This window comes from Cyanistes caeruleus, chromosome 3 (assembly GCF_971803275.1).
Source record: "Cyanistes caeruleus chromosome 3, bCyaCae1.hap1.1, whole genome shotgun sequence".
Taxonomy (NCBI): Eukaryota; Metazoa; Chordata; class Aves; order Passeriformes; family Paridae; genus Cyanistes; species Cyanistes caeruleus.
Window position 1 is genome coordinate 78,446,696 of NC_141703.1, and position 22,482 is coordinate 78,469,177.

General features: G+C 37.0%; 2 protein-coding genes across 5 annotated transcripts in view; one reads left to right on the top strand and one right to left on the bottom strand.

The window, feature by feature from the left end:
* The window catches only part of DEUP1 (deuterosome assembly protein 1), a 41,549-nt gene extending 26,625 nt beyond the window's left edge, over nt 1–14,924 (bottom strand). Inside the window, exons 1-6 of one of the 4 annotated variants that reach the window (XM_023920995.2) lie at nt 14,748–14,924; nt 13,713–13,777; nt 9,740–9,911; nt 8,349–8,444; nt 3,067–3,201; nt 188–298 (exon numbers count right to left, since the gene is read on the bottom strand). In XM_023920995.2, coding sequence (XP_023776763.2) covers nt 188–298; nt 3,067–3,201; nt 8,349–8,444; nt 9,740–9,911; nt 13,713–13,756 — 558 coding nt within the window. In that variant the 5' untranslated portion in view covers nt 13,757–13,777; nt 14,748–14,924. Of the gene's footprint in view, nt 1–187; nt 299–3,066; nt 3,202–8,348; nt 8,445–8,772; nt 9,064–9,739; nt 9,912–11,084; nt 11,278–13,712; nt 13,778–14,747 lie in introns of those variants that run through there. The other 3 variants (XM_023921004.2, XM_086882141.1, XM_086882140.1) reach the window with 3 other exon arrangements.
* Nucleotides 14,408–22,482, top strand: part of LOC147654274 (uncharacterized) — a 68,428-nt gene continuing 60,353 nt past the window's right edge. The window contains exons 1-2 of the mRNA XM_086883794.1: nt 14,408–14,546; nt 14,662–15,036. Coding sequence (XP_086739920.1) covers nt 14,408–14,546; nt 14,662–15,036 — 514 coding nt within the window. The remainder of the gene's footprint in view (nt 14,547–14,661; nt 15,037–22,482) is intronic.

A 22,482-nucleotide genomic window follows, 5' to 3' on the forward strand; every position in this document is an offset into this window, starting at 1 on the left:
TTAAATGAAAATAAGATCATGTATCATTAGATCTTCCAGTATGGTTCTGCCTTATCATATATTCACTACCAATATAGACATGCATTGTAACATTCACTGTAAGCTTAGTTTTTAAAAATTAAGTTAAAGTAAGCTCTAGGTGAGCAGAGTTCATTTTCTTCCTAGAACAGGAAGGTAGGAATCTTACCTGAAATAAATTACATTTCTCAGGCAAAAATTTTGGTTGCATATCTACATAAACAGAATTATTTACACAGGTTGTCCCATTCTCCCATTCTTGTGATTTTGCCTTATATTCCTGAAAGATAACAAAACAAGGCAAGTAAACATAGAGAAAATACCTAATCTCCTCAATCTAAATTTTTCTAAAAATTTTTATCGTTCTAAGAAATATCTGGTTTTTAAATTAATACATAATCTTTCCATAATTTTGGAAAGAAGTTAAAGGAAAGAACAATTCTATAAACCAGCCATCCAGTCATCCCCACCAGAAAAAGACAAGTCTTAAGGGCTATTGATTTGAGAGCAATGAGTGTAAACATAATAATTGAATAAAAACTATAAAATATTAGAATTATTACTATGATACACAAATTTTATTGGATAGTTGCTCCTGTGACTTTAAAGCTATATCGGTATTGAGCAGGGTAATCAGCAGGGAATCAAACCCTTAATATTCAGGCACAAAGTGCTCACTTTTTACTTCTTGCTCTCTTTAAAATTAGTGCTTCAGGTTCTGAGTTCATCTAGTTTAAACAAAAAACTGTTTAAGAAATTCTATTATATTAGATTTATCTAATATTGTTTTTGTATTTGCACTTACATTCATATTTATAGTGTATCTGAATTTGCTTTAAACTCATGCCAAACCTTATATGTACACAAATACATTTTGAAGGCAGTATCCTAAAAATAAGCAGAACTTCAGTTACTAGAACTGTTGCTCTTTTAGTCTGAAAATTTAGTGAAATAACAGTACACTGATTTATATATTGAAAACAAATGGAAATGTTGTTCCAAAAGGGCAGATGATATTTTATAATTAAACTAAACTGGCGTATTCCCCAAATTTAAAACAATAAGGGTTTTTATGGCTACTGAAAAAAACTATTTCTCAACATAGAGGATTAATACAAATCTTCTTTCATAGCTGCCCTAATATCTGCTTTGACATTTAAAACAATAAACATCTTCCTATTTTATAAAACATGATACAAATGGAGTTTCAGACTACTTAATGAGGACTGCAGGTTCAAGGCCTTACTAAAGCACTGCTAAGCTTAGTAGATTTTCATCACAGTAATTATTTCCTGAATACTTGAATTTGCTGAATATATTCCAAGTACTCATTTTTCATACTGCATAATTAATCAAATCATAGCATTGTCTTACATTATTTTCACATTTTAATCTTGAGTAAGGCTATTCTCAAGTTAGTTGACAGTAGTGATATATCAAGGATAGATGTACAATCCATTTATTATTTTTGTAGTAGCTGATGTTGGCATGAGTTGACATGCAGCTATGCTGCAGTCCAAAGCATTGTAGCTTTTCTGATGGTGAGAACTCCCATGTGGAAGAGACAACCAACGTCATGTAGAGCTGGGATGTGTCTATGTAGACACAGGAACCCAAAGGTCACAGAAGTCAGTCCTAGATCTTATAGAATAACATAAAAGGCAAGTCCAAAACACAGATCCTAAGACCCTGTTTAATATGGGTTAAAAGTAGGATTTACTTAAAATCTTCTAGAGCTGAATTTCTTGATTGCAAAGTCCTCAAAGTGTCCAAATCATCTACATCATAAATCTGCATCATAAATGCCTAAGTCTACCCAATGCTTAGCAGCTGGGCAGGCAGCTCTCATATCACCTAGTACCACCCTCCTTGCTTTGCCTACAGCACCCAGCACAGTAAGCATGTGGAGCACACACTACTTCATTATGCTCTTCACAAAGGATGGACAGAGAAAATATGAATTTTGTGATCATTCTATGCTTCATCAGATTACTGGTTAGACTGTTCTTCCCATAAATGGAAGACTCAGTGTAAAAATCTTTCAAGACAGAACCTGAAGTATAATCTTCCCATGTTAGTTTTATACCTATCAGACAAATGTTATTTTTCAACAGGCTCTGGAATTCTTCCTTTTGAAGTTGTTTCGTTTAGCTCAGGATATCAGGAAATTTATTGGATAGGTAAAAAAGAAGCAGCAAAAATTAGCATACCTAGACACTATATTGCTCAGTTTTAAGAGATAACTGGATGTCAGTTTCTGCCCCAGTGAATGCAGAAGAGTACTTGGAGAGAAGACACCACCTGGGCACACACTCTCTACAAGTTCTCTGTCTTACCTAACTTTCCTTTTTGTCCAATAAATACCTGATTATTCTGCAGATCATAAAGTAACCTCTGAGAAGTCAAGGCTAGGAATTAAGAATAAAAATCAGCATCTTCCCATATTCAAGAATAAGTCCAATAAAATCCAGCCCGTGTCCAAAGGGATAGGGAATATGACTGAATCCTGTCCTCAGCATCTATTATCTACCCCCTCAGTCACTATGCTGGATTCTGGAGGATGTGTTTATAAGTGCCTAATCCTTCCTCATACATTGCCCAGGGAAATCAGGCACTGAGGTCAAGGTCACAGATTGCCTCAGGCATATGGGTGCTGACAAGGTGCATGTGTAACAAGCAGTTTTCCAATCCTAAATCCTTTTTTCTGTGTAGACCAATGTGGTCAAGGTTGTCCTGAGGTCTATAAAACTTGAATTAATGGTAGGTATTGTGTGACAGTATCGTGCATATGTATAAGCTCTCATGCCTCAAGAGACTGTGTTATCCAGTACACATCTATTCACCAGGAAAACAGTAAAATTTATTTATAGTTACACTTACAAAAAAAATTGGTATTAAATAATATTAAAACTAAGAACCATTCTTGCCAAAGCAAGACAATGATACAATTTTTGTACAATTATGAGTGAAATAAAGCTTACAATTTCAAATCAAAAATTAGTTCTAGAAGCATAATAAAATTAAAATATAATGTCATACAATTCTTACCTCCAGTTTCATGTATAAATTCCTTGGGTTAGATGATGTCTCCAGGTTTTCCTCATATTTTTCTCTACTTTCGAGCTTTTTTTGTTTTAACTGATGTGACTGTAGCTTTTCATAACTATGTGTCAATCTTGAGAACTAAAATCAAAAGTTAGAGTTCAATATGCAGAATCTATCAAGGATGACCACATGGCCAAAGTTTTCTTAAAATTAGAATCACCAACTGCTGCTTTAGTATTCTAAATGGTTGATCAATGTAACAAAAAAATCAATTAATAAAGTTAAAATCAATTAATAAAGTTGTCACAGATGAACAAGACTAAGCTCTCATATAAATGTTAACTGTTCCAATGGGTTCATTTGACAGCTACTTAATTCCACCGGAGTTCTCCATGGCACTGTCACCCACAGAGTCATTTCCTCTACAGTGTTCATATGGAATGTTCTATACTTGTTTACTGCCATCTTGTGTTGACATTTTTAAAGGGTGCTTCACTAGTCAGAATGATTATCATTAATGTACTCCGAACTTGTGTGTTTCTTTCTTATGATGAAAATTGTTAAAATGCTGTCTGTGATGATTGCAGTCTTCTGATACCACTGAGTGGGTCTCAGAATCAGACACTAAATAGACAACAGACACTGCCTACTGATGTCACCATGAAAGCCTGGCTTAGGAGTCAGAGGCACAGAAGAAAAGGTACCAGGGGAAGGACCAGCCTCTCCAGAAAAAGAGCCAGTTTTTACATCAGTTCACTACACTGCACAAAACAAAGGGTGTCTCTGATAAGAGATTTGATACAGAACAGCAATACTGTTTGGTAGGAACGTGTACATTTGGTTTTGAAAAAAAAATAAAATGCAAACCCAAGGATATTGATAAAGGAAGCACTAAAAATATGGTCTTGAGGAAAGGTGAATGAAAGAACTTGGGGAAGAATATCGTGCAGAAAAGAAGCTTACAGTAGATACCGATCTTGTCTCTTGCTATTTAGTTCCTTTACATTTAAGTATATGACTTAAAAAAGAACCTGACTCTCACATAAAGTTTTTTGTATACCCAAACAAAATCCACAAAATCTCATAGTTTTGTTAACAGCTCCAAGTGAACTGTTATTTGGAAACGGAATGGAATCCTGTTGAGTCAACACTGAATAAGCAATTGAGGTCTGTTCAGACAACAAACAAGGCCAAAGAAGTCCAGAAAAGATACAGAACAGAAACTAATTAAAAAATAATCTGCAAACTTCCTAGATACATTTGAGATGAACTTGAGAATCATAACATGGGACAGCAAAAACTAATTGAAAAGCTAACAAAAAGACAGATTATCCTGGATGAGAAAATTCCATTATATGAAGAGGCCCAGGCACAGATTTCACGAACCTGGAATGTCTGAATAGCAATTCTGTAACATGGGCACACAGAGCTGAGTTATCACCTTCAAAACCAAATCAAAAGTCTTGCAGTGGAGCTGCCTATATATGAAATTGACTTTGCCAGAGAACAGAGTTAAGATAAAATATTTAAAATGAGTCAGAGTATCCAGGCTCAAACAACATGGAACTCATTGACCTTGGAAGAAAGATACTCTTTTTCAAATAACAGTTTTGCTCTTGAATATATTATGGCATGTGTGAACTGCCTGGGAAGACTAAATTCAGATAAGACAGGTATTGGAATGTTTATGCTAAAAAGGTTAAGAAATACAACAAATCAGTAAATCAATCTAAAATGGAACAGAGTGGCCAAAATGTGAAAATTTAGTCTGAGTCTTTTTAACGACAGAAGGATATTGAAGGCAAATTATAGTCTGGATATTATGATGACTGGAAACTAGACTAAAAGACAAAACCCCTTCCATTAAAGGCCAGATATTTGTTTTAAAAGGTTCAAGTTTTTCTACTTGCATGTTGTACATGTTATAAAGAAAAAAAGAAAAAAAAAAAGGCATTTTAGTGAGTTCTGGGGTAGAATCGATTTTAGTTTAGATTTCTGAAAGTTTGACATACAAGCCTGAGACACTCTGCATCAGAAAAAGCTGCCTGTAAAATGCTTAGTCATTTCAGCTGTCTTAAATTCTTGTCATACACTGGCATGAATAGTATTCTGGGGGTGTCCATTTCTTTCTGTAGATTCTAAAGGAAGCCCGGGATAACTCAGATGTAGCTTTTACATGTCTAAGTGAGGAAATTAGTTGCAAACCTCTTAGAGAAAGAATGATTCAGTCTTCTTTTGCTGAGAGATTTCCATCACTTTCAAAGAGAGAATAACTACTAGACATCAATATAAAAAAAAAGAAAAAAAGAAAAAAAGAAAAATAAGAATCAAAGTAATGACGATACACCTTGAAAGCTTTTGCTATTTAGTTATGACAAAATGCTGCATGTTTGAATGAATGCAGCAGTGTGGCCTAGGAGTTTCAGATTATGTACCAGGAATTATTTCCCTGATACAAGAAAAATGTAGATTTTACTGCATTCGAAAGGCATACAGTCAATTCAGAGGGAATACTGCTCATTAAACAGCTGGTTTTAGCAGTACCAAGGGAAAAAAGCACAAAGGACCACAGAAAAGAAATTTATTCTGAATAACCTAGCATTCTGATAGCTAGAAAAAGCGATCCTCACTATTTCTATCAAGATGAGGAAGAAACAAATCTTGGGAGGGATTTTAAGAATACACGTCTAGAGAGAGATACAATGCTATTGGTAAACAGTAACACACTAGTTTAGTTTTTGTGCAAAACTAAATTGTAGCTTGTAAGATTCTACAGTTCAGAAGGTGGTATAACTTCCAAGTGAGAATAAGAACCGAAAGAAGGGGATCAAAGGAGATAAGGCAAAGATTCATATTGTCAAAGAAGGTCTGTATTTTATATATGAGTTTGTGTAGCTGAGAACTGGGGACATTAAAGTCATTCCACTGCAGACACTGCAGCACTTTAATTCAGGAAAGAAACTCAATAAGGAGATGTGCAAAAGCTAGAGGAGCAGAGTGGGACAGTCCTACTGTCTAGCATAGGTGCTAGGAACTGTTCTGATGGGCAGACTTCTGTTTATCACATAGAGAATCAAGGCAAGCCCCCCAACACAGGCATTCAACAGTTTTCCAGCCAAGGTGAACGAGGTGGATATTTCATGAAGAAATAAGGTTTGTTCAAAGGAGAGGAATGGAGACTGGAAAATAAAATGCAAACAGCATCAGTGCTGGAACCTTTAGAAAAATAAATAGGATAACTGAGGGAATTAAATGTTTGGAGACATGGATTGGGAAGGTGATGTATATTCTTAGGGGTTAGAAATCCAAAGTTCTTGCATAAAGACAGAAGAAGAAGCAACCAAGAAACTCAAAGAAAGGTTAAGTGGTCTGAGAGGTTTGCTAAAAAGGAGAATTTGGGCAAGAAATATAACCAGGTTTAAAGAGAAAAGCTAGTAGGTTAGAAAATGTCAGGTTCTTTAAAAAAATAAAAGAGAAATGAGGTTGCATTTGCCCATGGAAAGGGTAATTGAAAACTCTAAAATAAAAAATCTTTATGAAAAATAGCCTGGACTTTCAATTTCAGAAGGTTCAATTTTAGTGAAGATATTACCAAAAATGTGAAATATAAACGCAAGTATTTTTAGCATGAGATAAAAATAATTAAGAAATGAAAAATATTGCAGAAAATGTTATAAAGAAGAGAGGTGTACTATATTTTGAGGATAGTTCTGCATTGCTAAAGATACCTTACTACTTATGCATAAAATGTCACACTTTTTCATTGTGTGTTTATCTTCTCAATAATCATGCTAAGATGAAGATTTTCTGTAGTTCTGCAAATTATAAACCAGATTTTATTTCTAGCTACTTTCCCAAATGATTAAAAGTGATAATTACAAAACAGCCAAAGCATTCACTGCCTATTTACAGAAATGGTTTCCAAATCCTTTTTCATATGTAAAAGAAAATATAAAGACAACATAACCTTAAGAATAAGTAATACATTTATTCATCTGATGGACCCAGGTGTACTACCACTTCTAAATGAAAATAATGATATTCAATTTATGCAATCTGACTTTACTATATAATAAGCGTGGTGATTGGAAATTCTGAATTATATCACTATGTCTCTGGTAGGCGAATCCAGTGAAGGGAACAGAAAAGTAGCAGGAAAAACAATGCAGAGTTGTGTACTTTAGTTGTTAAAATCTGAGAAACAGAATCAACTTGAGTTTGCTAAGAGTTTAGATTCATGATTGAAGTAGAAAGTACTGAAGAAACAAAAACACAGGTGCAGAGCAAACACAGCCAAACTGAATCATAAAACCATAGAATTATTTGGGTTGAAAGGGACCTTTAAAAGATCATCTAGTCTAGCTCCCCTGCCTTAAACAGGGACATCTTCCATTAGACCAGCTTTCTCTAAGCCCCATCCAGTCTGGCCTTGAACACTTCCAGGAATGGGGCATCCATAGCTTCTCTGGGAAAAATGCTCCAATATCTCATCACCCTCACTGAAAAAAATAATAAATTGTTCCTCAGGTACAATCTAAATATGCACTCATTCAGTTTGAAACCCTTGTCCTTTCTCTCAGCCTGTCTTCACTGGAGAGATGGTCCAGAACCCCCTGATCATAGCCTCCTCTTGACTCACTCCAACAGGTCCAAGTTTTTCTCGTACTGGGGACCCCAGGGTTGGACACAGCATTGCAGGTGGGGCCTCACCACCACAGAAAAGAGGGGGAGAACAACCTCCCTCAATCTGTTGGCCACATTTCTTTTTACGCAGCCCAGGATATAACTGGCTTTTGGGGCTGCAAGAACACTCTGAAATAAATAAAAAAACTCCCAACATCATCAACGTGGGTTACACCAGTTTTGATACAACAGAAACCTTACGGAAAGCTATCAGTTGAGGGAAACTAAAGCCAGCAAAAGTTACAGCAAAGACATGACAAGCACAGTATAAATCTTAAAATCCCTAACGTGCCTCAGAATCATACTAACATGAATCCAATTACCTATTTTATTCATTCACCAAGGCTTTAGTTATTAGTCTGAAGTTAGGAAATCAAGTATCTGTCTTCATAACAGATGTCACATCCACATCAAAATCTATCCAAAGAGTTTCGACACGACAGTACATAAATTATAATGGAGCCTGGTAGGCAGCTGTAGCATCATCATTTGTATGACACAATTCATCTTTCCCAAATCCATAATGGCACATCTATACAATTTGGCATGTGTAAGTTTTTTATACTGCAATCACAAAATAATGAAACTGACATATTTCTTACTTGAGATTTCAGTGCTTGAAGCTGAGTTTCATAACTCTGAGCCATTTCATTTTTAGTTTTCTCTAAGTTTTCCAATTCTTGTTGAAGTAGTCCCACCTAAAGTTAAAACAAGCATTCAAATGTACCTTTTTTGACATTTTTCAAAATAAGTAATTTTTGGGAAAGTAATTTGAAACTTTGAAAGAAGACTGCTTCTTTAAGGAGAGATATTAAAAATAAGTATTAATTCAGTAACTTGGTAATAAAACTGCATACCACAGACCCAGATTGTGTCAACATCAAATTAGGGATTTTATAGTAAAAAAATCTCATTATTGTACAAGTCTGTCATGAAAGACCATTTCTGAAAGCTTTTTTAACCCAACTGTGGTATTCCCCATTGTGAAAATTTTCCTTGCATGGCTTATAAAATGACACAAATTACCTTCCAGTATTTATGTATAAATTACCAGAAGACACCATAGACTCATTTCAGCTCCCTAAGTGCAGTGCCATTTGCAGTATCATGAATTATTACAGTTTCACAGAGACCTGAGAAATATGCATGGCACATGTGCTTCTCTGGAGGGGCATTTGGAAGCTCAGTATAATATGCTAGAGTATTTCAGATAATGTCTCTGCACAGCAAATAAACTGATGCTTTGAGGATGGGCTACTTGAATTCCTCTCTTGGTTCTTCTGACTGCAGGGACTAAGGGCAAGTTCTTAATTGCTCATTAGGGAGAGTCACTCCCTTTTTTAAACTCCCACGGCAATTTAGCCACCTAGCTCACACAAGGCTGCCCTTGTGTAAACACCTAAATTCAGCTGGCTTGAACTAGAACTGAATGCTATGCAAGGATTTCTTGATGCTTCTGAATAATTATTCAGCCGAAAAGCCAGTGAAGTACAGACAATATAAGGTACACTGGGGCTTGAAGTTTCATAGGAAAGTCTAAGTAGTAATACATTTTGAATCTTCACAATGAATAAAATTATCCTACAAAGATATATTGTGTAAAATGCTAAAAATCAGGCATAAACAGTAGTAACAAAGACATAATTTTGGGAACCTATTTGAACTGCATTCTTCCATTTAAAATTTCTGATGAGATAAAAAGTGCTGGCATTTAGGAAAAACATCAAATTATCTTTTTACAGCTAACCCAAGAATATTTGATGTAGACTTTAGGGAAATAGAAGAAATATGAGATTTTAAATGACATTTTTACAATCACTTTTCAGAACAGAAGCACACTTTAAAACAAAACACTAAGGATAATTAGTGACCTTTAAGGGGTGTTTGGTATTTTACATGATAGAACAAACAGTCTTATAGAGAATTTAAAGCATACTAATAAGAAACTACCAGAATAAATACTTTCTTTATAGAATGTGATATTCTTAAATACCTCTTGACCTTTTTGATCCAGTTTGCTTTGGGTACTTGCTAATTCTTGATCCTGGATATCCATCTTCGCTTCCAAAGCTCTCATCTTTCTTTCCCATTCTACTTGCTTTCTGTTTACCATGATGTCAATTTGATGCACTAATTCCTGAAGTTCAGCTTCACATGGAGAAGCTCTAAAAACATAAAGAGATTTATTTTTTCAAATAAAGAATAAGGGAGAAATAATTTTTTTTTTTTTTTTTACATTGCTACAATTCTATTTTAATTGTGATCAAACTAACCACTTTTCAGCAACAGAAAGAAAGAAAAAAAGAAATGGGAAAGGTAAATCATGCTTTCAAGTGTAGGTGCAACCTCACTTCATCAATCTTGAGTTTGCCTGCATGCTCAACTTTTGACTGCAATAAACTGAAAATACAGCTCAATGATGGATATGGGTTTATCACAAATCTTTTATTTGGTGCTTAAATTGTGCACATCCCTTGTTTTGATAATTATTACAGGACATTTGAGCGAATTTGTTAAGATTTATAATATCACAATTAAAACATAGCATGGTTTTTAAAAGTTAAATTCTTTAAAACTTCTTTTACATCCACAAATCCTTGAAACTGTAAGAATATCAATGTTAAGCTTGGAAGGGCTTTTTAAATGCACACATAAATCTTAATGACTTTTTAATGTTAAAACTGTTGGCAGTGCCGTTTTGATGTTTAATATGAATCACAGAATGACAATAACGAAAGTGCAAGCAAGTGATGTATGTCTCTCAAAACAAAAACACCTCCCTCCCAAGTGCCTGGAACCCATCTCAAAACCAGCATTAATGATGGGTAAACTCTGACTGCCTCTGGGTGGAATATAAAATGGGATTTTGAAAACAGAAGATAAAGCTATGCTGCTTTATAAGGTCTACTGCTGCATCAGAACTACCTTTTCCTTGATACTGCTCTAAAGACCAGTGCACTTCCAGCCTCCTCAAATGTCACATGGCAGCACTTTGGTGAACCACCAGCAATGACTCAGGTATGCGATTTCAGCCTTCAGAAGCAGGCACTTGCTTTATTGTGTCACATGGATAATCTAAATATTGTTATGCAAGTAAGAATACAACTTCTAGCCTAGATCATCAGATTACCCTTTCAGATCCGCCATGGCTGACACCCTTCACTCTTAAATTTCACCCACCTCTTTCAGATCTTCCTTCACATGGCAAATTCTGCATTTGTTGCTAAAAAAAATTTTCTCTTAACAGCTCTTGCATGCTTCTTGAACCTAAAGCCATCATTATATAAAAGGGAGTGAAAGAGCTTCTCAGCCTATCTTCATTTTCTCTAATTCCTTACCTGGATCCTCTAAGCACACTTGCAGCTGCAAAAGGAAATCTGTACTTGAAATTGTAGATGACTGCTGCTGTTCTACTACCAAAACTACTCTGTATCAAGGCTCTGGTATGGAAAACAGATCCCCAGTAATCCCCACTCACTAGCAGAGAGGTGCTACTTGCCGCAGTAACTATTGCTTTAATCCACTAGTGCTAATTACCCCCTCACAATATGGCCAATTATATGGCACCACAGTCATGAGAATATATTTTGATCACTGGATGTGGAATGCAGTGGTTACTTTTGTTTAATAAGACATCATGTAAACAAACACACAAAGAACCAAATTTTCTCCTAAGCAAAGAAGTAGGCATGTTTTTTTTTACTCAGGCAGAGTCAGCATTCCCAGTTTGCTGGATGCACACATGGAATGGATTCGTCATACAGGGAAGTAATGGCTTGTACTTCAGCAAGTGGCAGCTATTTCTTTTTTTGGTTCATTTACTTTGAAAAAGCTCAAAACACTTAAAGTTATCTCACTTTAAAGTGGTGTAGGTAAGCTCTTAGTATTCTTTTATCCTGTCTCCATGTAAGTGAAAATAAAGATGAGTCATATTCTTCTGCCATTAATAACTATTTATCTTCATGCAAATTTAGACAAAAATCCAGATAAAAAGTTTCACCACCTCCAGGCCTTTATCACAAACGATTTTTGCACTAGTTAGACCTTTCTAGCTCTATTTATCCATCTTTTGCTTTGGAGTTCTGCACATGTCTGCTTTTTTCTGAGTGTTTCCTAACAGACATAGAAAGAATGGTATTGTCCATACACTCTAGAATAAAGTTATTTAAAAACAGATGATTTAAGAAATGTTTGGTTCATACTGTCTGTCTTGACTTAATACTTTCTTCCCTTATTATTTACATTCTACATCCTACACAAATAGGAAAATAAGTATGGCCATATTTATGCAAACACAAGCAAAACTTAGTCTTACATAGTATATTCATTAGGTTTCAATATTCGCCACAGCTTCCACAGTCAATATTAATTCATTTTATTATTGCAAACCTTGCTCTAAAAATAGGATATATACAAACCATTTGTGACAGAATCTTCTACCCTGAAGTTCCATTACAAGAACTACAACTAACTTATTTAACAACTTGCAGCCATACTGAATCATGCACATCTATGGATAGACAATTTGTGATTTATGTGTCCTTGCAGTTGGAATGTATTTGTCCTGATTTTCACCACCATTACTCAGCCATTTTCCCAAATTTTAAAGGCACTGCATTATCCCTGGAATACTGTCAGCATAAGACTGAAATTTTTTCATTTCAGCAAAGGTGTATCCTAAACTACTCTTCCAGATTCTTTGTATAGTTAATAGAAATAACTTGCTAGCAAGAATTATGGTTTATGATGGGAGAAATTCCTCTAGATTCATCTGCAATAGGCGGAAATTTCCTATATTGATTAAAATAAAGTTGAGGCAGAATCTTGAATTTTTGAAACAGGCTTCTGACTTGTAGCCAAAGAATAGCAGTACCTTTGGGGTTTTCTAATTCAAGCTTTTATATGGCTACTTTTGCAAATCATATAGATATGATATGAAAAAAGGATTCCCTCAAAGCAAAAAAAAAGGGGGGGGCACACTAATCAGAATATTTTACTGCAGCAATTTATATCTATCATGAAAAGTGCATGCATTATTCTTCAGTATGACACAGCACACTTTTAAATCCCATTAAAAACTTTCTTGGGCCAGAATAAGATACGATAGATCATGCCTCTTTTATTTTAAGAAATACCTTTACGTTTAATGTGCATCGTATCACGTTGTGTTGTTTCTTGGAAATAATGACAGAATAAATAGGTTTATTTGAAAAGCAGTTAGTAAGTTTACCTACAAAACTATGATGGATAAATATTCTGTTTCAGTCATTAAGTAGGGAAGTACTTCTTATATGTGTGTGTTCCTTGAAGATGCTGAATGGGATGAGGTCCAAAATCAAATCTTATTCATGTTCTCACTTCTTTAGAAAGACTTTGTGCTAACATATTTTCTATATTAACTAAATACTAACATTTTTTTTCCTAGATTAACATTAAAAGAACTAAACTTGGATTATGTAAAAATAAAAAATGATTATGTGTTCCTATGAAAAGTGCACTTAATACTTGGAGAGAACAGTTGTGGTTATTATCTGTGCAGAATAAGGCTAGGGCTTTAGCAATGAATCTTGTTTTCAAGATTCTTAATGTTTTAAGAGCTGTGATATGTAAGTTTATACTGCTGTAGCCTAGCAACTTCAAGTACTTTTTAAAAAAAGTTTGAAATAACGTTTCTTAACATCTTAATAAAACCCCACATAGCTTTCATTCCCCCTCCTCTCCCCCAGTTCAGGTATGAATATTTAAAACATTTAAATAACTAATAGAAACAGTGAGTAGAGTATTAGCCACAGCAATAAGATGTCTTAATTATCAGCAGTTTCTCCAGTTTGCATGGAAAGCAAAAGAAATAGAGAATCAAGTTTGCTTTCAAAATCATTAATATTTTGTGTTTCACATTTTGAATAAATCTACATAATTCAATTCCATCGTATATTCAACTCCCAGGACAGTAAGTCATTACATACATAGTCACAGCTTGGTCCTGGAACACTTCTAAGTCCTCCTCCATAACACTGATTGTTGTTTTAACCTGTTAAAACACCAAAAGTCAAGTAATTCAGATTCTTAAATGGATTAGTTGACATAGCCAAATAGTACAAACTGGATAGTTCTGTTTTCATTTCATATTATGCAATTTTCTCATAGCAAAAAACAAGGACAGGGGAGTGCAGCTCTAATTACATGCTGGAATGGGCAAGACAAAAACTTCGGGAGTAAGCTCAGCTCTCTGGCAGCAATTCTTGCACTTGGTGCAGCACTGGGATACCAGAGGTGGTGCTGAGCTTAAACCTAGCCCCGAGTCTCCATACGGAAATTTGTTTCGGATCATTCCCTGTTGTGTGATGTCAATGATTTGCGTAGACACTCTGAAGCACATGAATCTAAATTTGCCATAGATTCATGGCTGCGTTCATCAAACATTTTCATCCTTAGCACACCATGATTCATCTTCACCCAGGCTCTAAGTGCTCCCAAACAGCATTTCGGATTCCTATAGACTGGTCACTCCCTTGCCTGGCAGATGCAGTCCAAGATGTGCAGCCCTCAAACACCTCGGCAGGAAGGTCAGAACAAATGCTATTGCTGAGACCAGTCCGGTTCTGTGGGTGCAGCAGGACACAAGGATGTGGGGACATGCCTGCCTGCATGCAAGAACATTATGGGTGACGGGGGAGCATCAAACAGCCCTAATTCCTCGTGGGGAGGAGCAGTGGGGCGCTCAAGCACACGGGTACCAGAACCCACAGACGTGTGGGCAATGACACATGGCAATGCAGCCTTGGCTCCACAGGGAGCAGGCACTTGAGGTGAAATTGCCAAAGGGGCGCTGGCTGGAAAAGGACCGGGCCCCAGGGGTGATGCTGCCACAGGACGAGCCATAGGAGATGGACACCTGAGGTGACACCGGCACAGGGACAGCCTTGGCTGCGCCGGACAGGAGACCGGGGCACGGACAGCACCCCCCGGACTTCCGCGGCCGCCCCCTCCCCTCCGGTTACCTGCGGTGCTCCCCGCTCCGCTCCTGCCGCCCCCGCTGCCGCTGTGGCCGCGGTACGAGCCCCGCACTCCGGCCAGCCCCGCTGCCCGTCCCGCCGCGGCTCCCGCCCGTCGCCACGGTAACGCGGAGGGCGGCGGGCGAGGCGGGAAGGCGGCCGGGACAGGGCCGGGACAGCGCCGGGACAGGGCCGGGACAGCGCCGGGACAGCGCCGGGAACTGCCTTGATGGACGCAGGGGGAGCGGCGTGGACATCCCGCGGTCACTCCCTACGTCCCTCCTTCGATCCGAAGGTAAAGAACATGTGCTTTTTCTTTACCATAATTTAACAAATCAGTAGGCAAGGTGGGTTTTTTTCTTTATTTTTCTTTTTTTTTTTATTTCCCTTCCCCTTAAAACACTGTTATTACTAGATAATGAAAAGGATGAGCATTACCCTTTCCTCCCTGAATGACTAGCTATGCTTTTGCCAAAGGACTTCAAATGATTTTCAGATTACTTTGCAAACGACCTTGGCCTGATGTCTTTCCATTCTTGTGGCCTTCAGTCTGCCCTACTGAGCAACAAAATGCTTTTAGGCATCACAGCTATTTCAGCTCTTTACAGTAATAAATTGGGGGAGTTTACATCTCTTCAAACACCAGTGAGTTTTTCTACCAGGATGGTACCATTCACTTTGTATGTATTGCCCTGAAATTTCACAGAGCAGAGTCAGGACCTGCTAGTCTATTTCTGTGCACTACGTGTTCAGCTTTGGCTTTTTTTTTGGTTTTTTTTTTTTCCTTAGTATGTTTACTGAAATTAGCAAGTGAACAGCAGTTTTAATACTATTCAAATTCAATACAATTCATTCAAAGGAATGATCTATTTCATTGGGTTCCTACATACTGTCCTGTGGCAGATGGTTTTTGTGTCAGCAGAAATGCTGTTTCAAGCTGTGAAATATGATTTTTAATTTTTATTTTTAATTTATTTAATAAGAGACTAAAATAAAATTATATACGAAGTTTTGGGAAAGTCACAGAATGACAGATTTATTAGGACTGGAATGGACCCTTGGAGGTCATCTCTCTGGAGATCATTTTGCCAAGGCAGGGTCGCCTAGAACAGGTGACAGGAACTCCCTGATGAGGTTTGCCATTCATTCTGGAAAATAAGAGTTTTCCCTTGTAGCCAAGCCCCTCAGGATGACAGGATGACAGGAGAAATCTGTGGGACCAATTGCTGCACTCTGAGCCCTGAAAACATTTTTTTCATTACACTTTTAATACTTCATTACACTTTTCGTCATTATTTACTTACTGTAATTAAGTTAATGTTGAAATATAATTTCTTATAATTGAAATAGTTTTGAGATTTTTTTTAAATAGTGAAATTTGGGGATATTTATTTTAAATACTGAGCTGTAAGATGATTGAAAGTACTATATACTAGAAGTGAGTTCTAATGCAACTGCCAGCAAATCTCCATTTTTTCATCTGCTCAATCGAAATGAACTTTTCAGCCATATTCCCAGTGTATATATTTTAATTTCCTCCCTGTCTTACCCTCTCTCAGTGCTAATCAGTTATTCAGAAATTTAATTTCCATCTGTCATGCCTAAGTAGAATTGGGAGGGAGGCAACTTAAAAAAACACAGAAAAATAATTTTTAAATTTCTTACTTACATTTTCAAAGCTTTTTAGAAGGACAATTCCACTGCCACTAGCTGGAGTTGTGTTTCTAATTTTCTTATGTATAGCTAAATACCTCCCCCTCTATATTAAAAAAAATCCCATATCAAATTGCTGACCTTTTCTATTTGCTTTTGCTCATCCACATAATCTCTTGACTAGGGCTTGCCTTATGAGACTCAAAACTGTTATTTGTTGACTTTAAAGAACATGCCTTACAAATTGTGACAGACAGACAGACAGTCAGTCAAAGAAGAAAAGCTCATTTCAAATCAGCTTTTAGATTAAAATTCATGGACAGCTATAAGCAGATTCCTGCAGGAAAAGAAAGTAGATCAGGGCAGGTACACAACGGAGTGTGAACAAATGTCAAACAAGACAAGGTATAACACTGATCTATTTACAAAAACAAGGGGAACTAGGCATTAGCTAGGAAGCTGCCTTTCAGAGGGATTTTAGATTGGTGTGCTGGACAATGATTAATGGGATGAAATTTAACAAGTCCAAATGTTGGACTCTGTAACTAGAGATTGAGGGTTTCTAATACTAAAGCAATAATACACAATTCAATATAGAATATTTTTGGAGCAGAATAAAAGTGGTGGTGTTAATGGAGTAGCATAATTCAAATATAATTTCAGTGATAAATGATTATATACCTACTAGTTATCCTTCCTAGGTATTTGTCACTTGAATTCTTTGACATGTGTTGGGTTTGTAGTGCAATATGTAATAGCATGTAAAAGCTAAGTGCATTTGTGTATTTAACTTTAAATACAGATTGTATTTACAGGATATATTCACAACTTACTTTGCAATCTCAGATGACAGATTTGATTGAACATTTTGTTCCAGTAAGCTCAGTATAGTTCTCATAAGAAACAGACCCATTTCTTTAGCATAGAAACCACATTATTTTAGTGATATTTATATGATGGATTCATAACAGCTCCATAAAAGTTTATTAATTGCATTCTGTATGTTAGTTTGAATGCACATGGACACCCCAACTTAATTTACAGAAAAGTAAAGGAATAGCTGAGTATAAGCCATCCATCAACAACTATGCAGGAGTCACTGAGAGACAATAAAATCTATGAAAAAAATCCTTAAGATGTAAGCAATAACAGAAGAATGACATTTTAAAAAGAACCTTTGCAAGAGGGATTTCTGCTTCTGAAAATGAGATGGGCATAAAATGTGCCTAAAGATTCTGAAATTGCCTAACTAATTTACTGGCAGGAGTTGATAAATCCTGACATAATATAGACATAGATGAAGATTACTGTTTCGAAATATTTTGGTTTTAGTTTAAACTGAAAACTACTCTTTTCTTAAGCAGCTTATGAAATCACTGAAGGAAAGAACAGAAATAGTTTGGATTTAGTAGGATTTGCCAGGTAAACCAATTGATATGTCATACTGTAGGCTGAAACCTTGGAGTGGAGAATTGTAAGAATTTATCCTGTAAAAGGAAACCTGAAAATTAAGCTTAGTGCTCTGGGAGAATGCAGACAGGAGAGATAAAGGTCCCATTAGGCCTGTTTTTGTGACACGAATTAGTCTTTCTGTGTCAGTCTCTAAGGATGACAAAAAATAATGGTAGAATCATGTAGGTTGGAAAAGACCCTTAAAGATCATGGAGTCCAACCTCTAACCCAGCACTGTGAAGTCTGCCACTAAGCCATGGCCCCAGGCACCACATCTACACATTTTTTACCTACCTCCAGGAATGGTGACCCCACCACTTCTCTGGGCAGCCTATTCCAGTGCTTGACAAGCCTTTCATTGAGGAAATTTTCCCTAATGTAGGATCTAAATCTCACCTGGTGCATCTTTGCAGCCATTTCTTCCTGTCCTGTCCCTTGCTATTTGGATGAAGAGACAGAACCCAGCATGGCCATATCCTCCTTCTAGGCAGCTGTAGAGAGCAATAAAGTCCTGCCCGAGCCTCCTTTTCTCAAGGTGAAACACCCCTCAGCCTCCCCTCACAGCACTTGTGCCCCAGAGCCTTCCCCAGCTCCGCTGCCCTTCTCTGGACACGCTCCAGCCCCTCAATGTCTTTCTTGCACTGAGGGGCCCAGAACTGAGCACAGCATTTGAGGTGTGGCCTCAGCAGTGCCGAGTCCAGGGGGACGGTCACTGCCCTGCTCCTGCTGGCCACACCACTGCTGATCCAGGCCAGGGTGCCATCGGCCTTCTTGGCCACCTGGGCACTGCTGGATCACGTTCAGCTGCTGTCACCAGCACCCCCAGGGCCTTTTTCACTGGACAGCTTCCCAGACATTCTGACCCAAGCCTGGAGCATTGCATGAGGTTGTTTTGACTTAAGATCTTTGTTGAATTTTATCTGTATAATGCTAGATACTGTCTGCACAAAAGAACAATCGCTTGTTTAAAGCTGCTTTTTCTGGAAACTCATAATAGTGTTTAGCATTACTGCAACATCTTTCAGTATGGCATAGTGTTTCCTTTGCAGTTATTCCTACTGAAGCATAAAAATATAAAAAATATTTTATGGTGTGACAGTATGTGTATGGTTTCTAGCTCTATAGACAAAAATTCTTCTTGGTTAACTTGTTTTTGCTTCTCAAATGAAATAGTCGGTTGTCTGTGATCTTTAAAATTAAAAAAGAGACTGCTAAATTTGAGACTGTACATTTCATCTGTTGCTATATATCCTGCCACAGTTGCTTCAGTTTTTATGTTGTGCCATACTGACATGAGAATTTATTAAAAATTATCCTGGTTAAGATAGGCAAGTTATAGGAAAAAAATTAAACACTCTAGAAGCATAAATTTGACTTTGTACTGTCTGAGAAGATTACAGGAAACAAACTGTGGTTTGTTTTCATCCCAAATTTAAATTATTTTTTGATAGTTTGATAATTTTAATATCCAACAGCACAAAATGTGCTAACAATTGTACAAGCTGCTTTTGGTCATATTTAGATTTAATGACCAAAGAGTAGATAATTTGAAGTTTTGTACTATTGCATAGATTTAAGTTTTTCTTTTTTGAATCAAGCACAATAAGTGAATATTCTGTTGAAATACCTCGTAGAGAAGTAATTAACAGTGCTGACATTTAAGTTGTCATTTGGGGTTTCAGAGATAGCAGTTGAGGAGATGTCATAGGAGTTCACATTGCTCACTTGCATAAGAATGTATAATATAGAATACAGCACTGTATTGGTCATATTAAGATGACATTTTCAGGTTATGCTTGGGTGATCAGGTGCTGTGCCTTAACTAATTTTATTTATTTTATCTTTGGAGTCACTGTTTAGTTTTCTAATTATCTGAATGTCATTATTTTCAGAATTAGTATTGGGGTACAGTGGTAGAGCAATTAAAAAGTATTGTTGTGTTACCTTCTATAGAAATGCATCATGAGGCCCGAGCTATTTGGCTTGCCTGGAAAAGTTAAGCCCCCATTTAACTTGACTGTAAAGAGGTATTTGGCAGGGGACTCAGAGGCAGGCACTTGGGATACTGGCTTTGTCATTCTCTTGCTTTTCTTTAGAAACAGAAAAGAGCTTTTTATCAACCTAACATCTAAACTCACCCTTCTGACCTTGAGAGCCATAATTCTAGTCAGACCGCAAATAACAGTAGCACAGTATTTGCTTGCTTCTGCAGATGCTTGCTCTGAGCATTTACATGCTCAAGGCTGAGTCTGGGCTGAGCAAATACTTCATCTGCTTGAATATCCCGTTCTGCTTAACAGGCAGCTCACAGTGATGAGACTTGAGTTAGTGTGAGTGCTCCTTGCAGGGCCAGCTTCATCCAAATGTGTAACACCACCACCAACAATGGAAACTTTGCTTCACTTTGCTGATAAAAAAAGCAAAAGCAAGCAAAGCTTTCCTAGAAAATTTGAGCTAACAGAAATACTCTACATTTTCTACAAGATGGAATAGAGGATTGTTCATCAGTACCCAATTACTTCTAAGGGTGGAGCCTTAATGATTGACTTTCCCTCCCAACCTGAACACCACCATCTCATAAGACTACATTGCAACTTTATTGTAGGTATATTATATAATAAGCATTATTATATTATAAGCACTGTGCTATTATCTGAAAGGTTAACTGTCCAGACAGATATAAGTCATGGTCAGTTTGTTTTTTATTTAGGGTGGCTAATAAAATTAGTGGGGAAAAATGTGCAGGACCCATGAGAAAGACACAGACACTTGGGTATGCAAACGAGGATGAACACAGATGTCTGAATCTTACACTTGTTCTGGGTGTTTGATTGTCTAGAGCAAAAGATTTTTGGAGAGGTATTCTTGAAGTGTACCATATTCCAACAGTAGGTGTGGCAAGTAGGCGTGTACACCTGACTCAGTCCTTTGCCCCTTCATGGCTTGAGGGTTGCTTGGCCAAGTTTCTAATGGCACTTCGGGGGCATGAGGCAGAGTTCTCAAAGCAGCTGCTCTTGTTGACCTCCCTGCCCCAATTAGGCTGAGCCAGCTGGGGTAAGGGCTGTGTTTTTCCTCACTAGTACATTCAAACCTGCCTTCTGCTGCTGCTTGTTGGGTTCAGCCTGACCTCCATCAGATCTTAAGGCAAAGCAATGAAGATACCAACAGCAAAGTGTATATCCAAGGAATGGTCTCCTCACTGGACATTTTCAAATTTTATGTTTTTCTCATGAATAATTTGCCAGGGTTTGAGCCTATTTTTGAAAAAAGGAAACCAAAGACATAACTGTTGAACGTCATGAACTTCAACCTCTGACAAGTTACCTTTACCATTGCCCTTTCTAGGAAATAGCAATTAGATAAGGATTTTCTGTGTGTTTTTGTCTGTGTGTGCATACTTTAGACACTGCTACCATTACTGTAAAGTGGTAAACAAGAAAGTGGGAAAGAAATCAGCCCTGGTTTAATTGTCTCTTTGAGCAATAAGATTTATCTTCTGCTTGCTTCCTCGTATCTGAAATGCAAGACTTGAGGATGAAGATGGTCCTGTAGCAGTCCTTACAGATATCATTGTGGTGCATGAGAAACACCAGGGTTAAGGGAGGAGCTGAGACAGGCTGAGGAAGGACTAGGTAGATGAAAGACAAGGGAGGTATGGAGCACATGAAGAAGGGAGTTGGACAACAGTAGTTTTTAAAGTAAGAGGAATGAGATTCTGCCAGTAAGGACCCAAATCACCTTTGTGTGTTGGGAGCTGTTTGGGATGATAGTTGCTAGCTGTACATACACTGATGCCAGGCAAAGGAAAATATGAAGGAGAAATCATATCCACTACACAATGCTTATGCTTTTTGGTGCAATTTTATGATGCACCTGTGTTACTTAATTGTCAAGTCCATTGTGGATATAAGCACACTGTCTTTTATGGAGCACTGCCTTGCAACTAGAGCAGGAAAGGGTTATGGGTTAGCTGAAACAGGGAACTGAACAAATACTAAATGAAGAATCAGTCCTTCTTTCAAACTTTTGCACCAGTTAAGAAGGAGAAGATTTGAAAGGAATTTCCAGAACTTCATTAGCTACTTTGATAATATTGCATAAAACCAGATGCACTGTGGACAAGAAAGAGTCTGCAGAAAAGATCTTGGTTCAGTAAGAACTTAATTGTTTTCTAAATAACTAAATAACATGGTTATTATTAATAACTAAATTATTATTAGTTACTAATTACTTATTACCAACTACTAAATAGCATGGTTATTACCTTGTTGTTAAATAACATGGTTATTTAGTAATGTTAGAGCCACCATGGATTTGTTCTCTAGTCATCCTTTCACAATCTTGAATATTCTTCCTCTGCCTTAAAACAATTCCAGTTCCATCTCTTTAAAACTTTCCGTATCCTCCACAGTTATCTTGCACATCTTTGCACATGCTTAGGAACACTGAGATAAAAAATTACCTTTGACTAGAAATGCTGTATTCTGCATCCTCTACATCTCAGGAAAGGCTCGATTTTTGCTCCCTTTCCAATGCTGCTTACTTTTGAAATTCAACTGTTGAATAATTAAGTTATTATCTTATAAGGTTGTCTAATTATGAGCTATAAGGACAGGGATTTGTGTGAGATAAGTAC